Here is a 7,856-nt window from a genome sequence, read left to right as displayed (position 1 = left end):
ATTCGGAGTTGCTTATCGCCTTTCACATCACCTTAATTGAAGTATTACATTTTGTTTCTATTGTGCAAGTCTACGGAATTAAACCATTTTGACGGAATTAGTCGTGTCTCGGGCAAGTCTGAAATTCTAAATTAGAAATACTGTGTTGTGTCATCGTGATTTAATATAATTTTATATCGAAATATAATTGTTCACGGATCCCATATCTGGCGTTGACCTGTCCATATTTTGTTGAATGCGCTTATAGTAGGTCCTTCCTCCCCAAAATTTGATATCGTTATCTGAATTGTGACCCTTCCAATTTGTTTCAATTGTTTATTTCCTGATCCCTCAGTTTTTCGATTTGAACCAGGATTCCTGAAAGATATTATTAAGTCCTATTCAGAGTCACCGGTACTGAAGTCAAAGTTTTGAAATTTGACATTAACAAGTCATTCCTGACCTTTGCAATTTGATACTTGTTCTCCACCTCTACCCTTTGAATTTCAACAGCTCTTCCCTACCTTTATCTTTTAGAATTGATAATTATTTTCTGTCTTTATCTTTGAAATTCGATACTTCGTTTTAAATTTTGATGTTTGATTTCAACTTTTAGCCGTTGCAACCTGATATTTATCCCGCCCCTTTCCCCTTGAAAGCTGATGTTAATCCCCGATTTTGAACTTGCAACCCCGAATTTATTCCCGATTGATAAAATACGGTATTAACGATTTATTTTATAGTTCACTCCTGCACTTTGATATTAAGCCCTGTTGTTAACCTTTATTCCTGAATTTTGACATGAACTTTGCTTTTAACTTCAATTCGAAACTTAGAGATTAACCTCTGTTGTTGAACTCTATCGCTGGATTTTAGTATTAAATTTCGGTTTTAATTTCGTTCTCTGAAATTTGCCTTTTATTCTTGAACTTTGATGTTGAGGTTTTATTTAGAGTTGTCATTCTTGGATTTTGACTTTGGTTGTTTATAAATTGTTATTTATTGTTAAATTTCGTTCTTAGTTCAACTCTCGAATCAAGGTATTGAATTCTGTTCCTGAGTGGAAGGTTTCCTGTGAACATTAAAATTTTGAATTTCCATTCTTAAATATTTATCTTGGAAATTTGATCGCGAACTTGTCTTTAGATTCTATTCTCCGAATATGACATGAATTAGTACCTTCCTAATAGTATTTTCGGGTTTCGATATTTTCTTGACTGTTCTACCTACTTTCCGAATCCTGGTTCTCTATTGTATCGGAATTCCGCTATTACTTCCCCACGTTAAAGAGACTGGGGAGAAATCTCCCTTCGGTTTTACTAACGTAAATCTGCGATTTGAAATTCCGACCTATCGATATTTTATTGTGTACTTGTAGTTGCGAACTTCATGGTCTACCATAATCCTAATTGAGGTTGACGAAGTCGACCCCATACTATTGAGCGATTTGTACTTGTAATTGTAGATTAATTTCAAACTGTTCCCTATCAATAAAAAATTGTTACTGTTGAACCCCTAGCTTTGATTCATTCCGCCCTGACCCTCTGTACGCCCCAGTCCCTGGCTCTACGATTAGATTCGTGGCCTAAAAGGGGGTTTGTTGATCCGCGCAGCAGGTAAGCTGATCTGGGTTCGGATCAATAAATTGTTACAATTTTGACGTAACAACACTACAAACCCATTTCCTCGTTGAGCGATGACTCACCCATCGAATTCGTCGTGCCAGGGCACGGTGATGAATAACCTCGACCTCGCTCACACGATGCTCAGTGCTCGCCTTGTGCTACAACCCGTAGATTCCGATATCGAGGTCAAAATTCTGAAAGAAGTGGAAAACGTCGGGCCTGTCAACAATCTTCTGCACTCCATGTTCAACCAGGTGGATGTATTCTTCAACCAGACACTCGTGTCACCGCCTAATAACACCTACGCGTACAAAGCGTACATCGAGACCTTCTTGAATTACGGATCGGATGCTATAAAATCGCATCTTACGAGCTCGCTGTGGTACGGCGATACAGCCGGTAAAATGAACTGCTTAGACGGCGATAACGAGGGTCACAAACGACGCTGCGCTTTGGCCGGCGTTGGGAAGCCTATCGATCTTATCGGACATCTACACTGCAATGTCTTCAATCAAGATCGATTTTTGATAAACGGTGTAGAGATACGTTTGCGTCTAGTGCGCAGCCGCGACTCGTTTTGTGTCATGGACCCGACGGACTCGTTTAAAGTACACATCCTAGAGGCGACTCTGCTTGTGCGCCGAGTAAACCGTAAAAACCCCGGAATACTGTTGTCTCACGAGCGCGCGCTGGCTAAAACCACGGTGAAGTACCCGCTCACGCGTGTAGAGGTGAAGGTCATGTCGATGCACGCCGGTTTGCACGGCGAGACACTGGATAACGCGATTCTCGGCCAATTACCGAAACGAATCATTCTCGGTTTCGTGGATAACAGAGCCTTCAATGGCGATCGCAAAGTCGATCCTTTCAATTTTGCGCACTACAACATCAATTATCTGTCTCTGTATGTGGACGGTATTCAAATACCGTCGAAACCTCTACGGCCGAATTTTACCAAGAATCGTCTATACGTGGACGCGTACCACACGCTGTTTTCTGGTACCGGTACGCATTTTCTCGATCAAGGTAATTGTATTGATGTGGAAAAATATCCCGATGACTATTGCCTCCTTGCCTTTGGTCTGACACCCGATCTCTCGGCCAATGAGAACTCCCATTGGAACCTCATCAAGCACGGCAGTGTAAGAATCGAGGTGCGATTCGAGATCGCTCTGTCGTCGACGGTAAATTGCATCATTTATGCTGAGTACGAGAATGTTCTGGAGATAGACGCATCGCGCTACGTTCTGGTAGATTTCAACGGCTAAGCAGAGTGAGAGAGAGAGGTGGGGAAGACAGCGCATTTTTTTCATAAAGTCGACGCGGACATCGCAGTGGGTGGTCGCGCTCAGTCTCTCGAGCGACTTTGTTAACCATGGACCTAGTAATCGACATCCAAGGTTTCCTCGACATCGAGGAACTCTTCATCCCGAAGGAGGTAGCCGTGGTCGCTGTGCATAGCGAATTTATCGCGCATTGGATCGTCGCATCGCCCTACCCCTTCAACGATCACCCTCCTCGTTCTCGCTCGCAAAACAATTGGCTGAGCAGGCATCATCTTGGAATAGAGTGGTTCGACGGGGATGTATCGGCCAAAAGATTGTACGAAAATCTGCAGGCCATCACCTACCATACCGGCCGAATATTCGCACGTGGGCGCGAGAAGGCTAATCTCCTGCGCAACATTATGAACAGGGAGATCGTCAATCTGGAGGAGTCGGAGGAGTGCCCCTCATTCAAAAATCTTCCTCAAGTCGGCGATCAGTGCGTATACCACGGTGTACGCAAAGCAAACAAACATTTTTCGTACTCGCTAAATAACGCGAAGCGTATACGCGAGTGGTTGGTTCGTCAGAGGGATCCTCAGCAAACGGACTGTCATCCGAGTTGCGCCGTTTGCAGCACCACCTCCTCCACCACGATGTCAGCGGATACCGTCCTCCTCCAGGAGTACGAGCAGAAACCTACCGAGCTAGGTAACGAAGGGGTGGACGAGCCAGACGGCGACGGTGTCTGCGCCACTTCGTGAGCAACGAGGGCTCGTTATTATTATTGTTATTAAATTGAACGGAGGTAGGAGTACCAACTTCATTCGGGAACTATCCGCCCGGCGGTCAACAGCGGTCAAACGAAAAAAACGATTCCACTGCGTACGCCCCATCCCTGAACAGCGTGTAGATTCGCGAGGCACTGAGTGGACTACCCTCCAGGACTATCGGCGTGTATCCGGCCGACGAGATACCAAAGGTGCGGATCAAACCGGCATCTCTCGTGGTCAGCACCGATGATCACACGAAACCCGGAACCCACTGGATCGCCATGCACGTCGGCAGAGATGGGCGAGGATACTACTTCGACAGCTACGGGCTGCCGTCTATCGTACCCCAACACTTGGAAAGACTCCGAAGAAATTCCCGATATTTCGATTTTAACAATAAGTTGCTTCAGAGCGAGACTTCCGACGTTTGCGGGCAATTCTGCGTGGTATTTCTGCATCTTATGTCTAGCGGTTGTAGCCTACATCGCTTTCAGCGTTTATTCACGCGGGATACTGTAAATAACGATAAGATAGCTCGCGAATACTATGCCGCGTACGTAGTTAGTCGAAAGGAGCGAAATAGTGGTTATGTCAATTGCGTTAGTCATCATCAATGTAGCCAGGGCTGCTGTTCTAAACGCAAACGATGGCAGTAAATAAATAAATGTATTCCCGAAGTACCTCCGTTTATTCTAAATAAAAGTGAAAAAATGTATGTATAATCGTAATCTGCTGTGTTATTTATTAAAAAAGGAATCCAACCTCTGTCGTTCCCGAATGCATTTCTCAGCTGCGCCGGAACGTCCACGAATTTATCCTCGCGCATGGAACGTGGCGTCAACTCGATTTTTGTTTTCTGACTTTGCGCGCGTCGCCGATGAAATTCAACCGAAACCATAAGCATCGGTTAATCGCCACTGCATCGAAACATCCGGAGAAGAAGACGAAGAAAGACGGGTACCGAGCTCTTGTCCTTGGACGTTTATCTCCGCAACTTTGCAATTTCGTTGAAACCCTACCGCTGAATCGCCAGTTTTATAAAATTCAACGTCGTTCTCGAGACGTCTGGGGGTAAGCCGACACCTCGCGAGATGGTCATTTTTGAATTCATCCATTCTGCGTGCGCAATCTCCATTGCCACGGACTTTGGACGAATAGCATAAATCGACGCGTAAGCAGTATTCCACGGATACTATAAATACCGAGAAAGCCCCCGCGTTCTTCATTATTCGACAGTTAGACGTCGGGTTAAACGGTGGAAAGTAAGGAAGCGACGACGACGACGACCACGATGAGTCATTCATCTCGAGACGAGTACGTGCTGTCGAGCTTTTACGGCTTTAATTTTTTTTACTCCAAATTCATACGAGTCGGACTGCGGCGGACTACCCTGGACAACGATGGAAAGGACGTCTTCGTGGCGACGGTTCAGCTGGGAAATTCCAGTGGTCTACACGGAGTGACTTTCGGCATCGAGGAGTGGCGACGACTACTGGAGGAGAGCTTTGAGAAAATCACCGCGTACCTGGATTCCGACGACTACCAATCGCTCGAGCAGCCGATGCTCACGGAAAAGCATACGACGCTGCTGACCGTCTGTATGGGCGGTAAAGCTGTCATCTTCGATAAACGAGTGTCGAAGGATACATCGGCGGAGCATGGACCTAGCAACGCTGGTGAACCACCGAAGAAAAAACGCAAACACTACGAATCTACCGTCATTCTGAAGAAACCCACATTCGACGGATTAAAGAGCTTTCGGTTTGCCGTGGATCTTCGACTCCGTTACCTCGAACAGCTTGTCGATGCCGTCAACGTGTGTTGGACCGTGATGCAAGGTAACTCCGGCCAAGGACGCGAACAACTTCGAGACATCGTCATCGGGGCCGAGGAACTCAAGAAACACAAGATATGCGAACATCCGTTCTTCGTCGAGACTGTTTTCGAGGAACTCTATACCCTTATGTAAATATTTGTCATTTGGTTGAAAAAAAAAAAATAAATATATTATTAATATGATTTCCTTCATTTCACCTTAATAAACCTGGGCGTGGCGCATTATGGGGGCAGCATACTCGACAGCAGATGTTGGAGCGTAAGACGCGAGGCATTTAATTCAAATCATCGGGCGAGTCGGCCATCTTTGCATTCAGGTGATAAGACGCTCGCGTAGCCCTCCTACTTCGTAATGGCCGCTCTCACTAGCGGTGATATGCGGGTCCTTAAATCGCCTCCGACTCTTTCATTCATGCGTAAGACGCTCGCGTACGACAGACCCTCCTACTTTGTAATGGCCGTTCTTACTACGGAGGAATTTCATTCGGTGATAAGACGCTCGCGTACGCACACCCCTCCTATTCCGTAATGGCCGCCCTCGTTATCGGCAGCGCACGCGCCTTTTTGGAATGGCCGCTCTCGCTATCAGCGATACGCGGGGCCCTATACATGCCTCTCTTTCTAGCGAGACTCTCTCACTCTTTCGCGTCTCGAGCTCTAGCGTACCCCCACCACTCTCGACACTATGGTAGATGTGAAGAGTGGGGGCATGTGACGTCGCACCCTATACTTCCCTCTCTCTCGGGAGATAGTTTTTCTCTCTCTTACTCGCGACTCGCGCTCTAGCGTACCCCCACCACTCTTGGCACTATAGTAAATGAGAGGAGTGGGGGTACGTGACGTAATGTGACGTCACAGGCATACACCCATCTCTCTCTCGGGAGATAGTCTTTCTCTCTCTTACTCGCGGCTCGCGCTCTAGCATACCCCCTCTACCTTCCTATACGTCCCTCTCTCTCGGGAGATCATCTTTCTCACTCTCTCGCATTCGCGACTCGCGTTCTAGCGTACCCGCACCACTCTTGGCACTATGGTAGATGAGAGGAGTGGGGGTACGTGACGTAACGTGACGTCACAGGCTGACTCGGCGCCGGTGACGTCATTTGTTTAGTCTACCCATAGTGGTTCCAATCTACTACTCAGAAAAGTAGTACGTGTACATTTAACAAATCTTGATGATATTACTGAACATTTTCGCAGTGTATAATTATTACAAAATTTCTCTCCTCAAAAATCAGATTTTTTAGTCCATTGTTTTAGATGGCTGTTGGAAAACAATGGACTAAAAAATCTGATTTTTGAGAACAAGAGAAATTTTGGAATAATGTATGCAGGGTTGTATGTATACAGGCAGATGTATGCAGGGTTTGGGAAAATGAAGGTGAGACGTGTTACGTCCCACGTAACGCTCCCTGCGCCTGCATCGGCTCGCGTATCGAACTAGCCCGGGAGGTCTAGGATTTTTCTTCTTCAAAATAATAGACTCATCGAGTCTAAAATTCATTCTTTACAATCCGGATAACCAAGGGCCCCCCATCTTAGTTCTCGCGACAGGCTGTTACCATACTACGTAAATAGTAGATAAGTCAAAAGGGGTCCCGAAGACCTCGAGAGCAGCTGCTCCCCATAATATTCAAAATATTTAAGACAAGGGGACACGCGATGACGGATACCACCCTTGCACGGGCGAGCTCGCAAGTCCTGGCAGAACGGCGACATTAACAATTTGTCCCCAGAAAAGTAAACATTAACTTCCGTCTCCCGGGGACACTTCTCCTAAACTCTTCGCTCCGAACTCCTCTTCCTAAAACGTATTTTTCAACCCCTTCCTCAAATAAGAGATTTTTCCTAACCCTACTCCTTTCTCTAAAACATGGTTTTAACTCTTTCCTCCAATGGGAGATTTTTCCAAACCCCACCATCGGGGACTTAAGTCATTTTTCATGCCCCACTGCCGGAATTTCAGGACTCAAACGTCGGGGGTGGAAATCATAAAAGCTAGTGTTTAAACAGCGAGCGGCAGTTAGTTAGTAAGAGTTACAGAGTCAGAGAAAGTTATACAGTCAGTTACGGTTCGGTCAGTCAGTCAAAAGTCAGTTAGTTATTATCATTTCATTCATACATTTTGTTATTATACTTCTCGTTCTTCGAAGTCGTTCAGTTGTTCAGTCGGTCAGTTAGTCAGTAAAAGTTACAGTTAGAGTTACAAGATCGTTAGTTAGTCATACTTCTAGTTCTTCGAAGACAGTCAGTTATAAATTATTATACTTCGACTTCAAGTTCTTACGCGATTGGAACGATTTTCTTCTTGAATTTCGACTACGGACAGTTAGTCCATTTCGCCGCTTATTCTCACCATTATTTCGAGGATCCAGCTT

The 7,856-nt window shown here is 45.7% G+C and overlaps 1 protein-coding gene across 1 annotated transcript; it reads left to right on the top strand.

Annotated features, from left to right (window-relative positions):
- The first annotated feature begins 1,675 nt into the window (after positions 1-1,675).
- Positions 1,676-2,872, top strand: LOC105699269 (uncharacterized protein F54H12.2-like). The gene has a single exon (XM_012424139.1). The coding sequence runs from the start codon at positions 1,676-1,678 to the stop codon at positions 2,870-2,872; it is 1,197 nt and encodes a 398-aa protein (XP_012279562.1).
- The last annotated feature ends 4,984 nt before the right edge of the window (positions 2,873-7,856 follow it).

Source organism: Orussus abietinus, unplaced genomic scaffold (genome assembly GCF_000612105.2).
Source record: "Orussus abietinus isolate OABI.00-Male unplaced genomic scaffold, Oabi_2.0 scaffold542, whole genome shotgun sequence".
Taxonomy (NCBI): domain Eukaryota; kingdom Metazoa; phylum Arthropoda; class Insecta; order Hymenoptera; family Orussidae; genus Orussus; species Orussus abietinus.
Note: the sequence above shows the minus strand (reverse complement) of the source record. Positions and strands in the feature narration are given on the sequence as shown.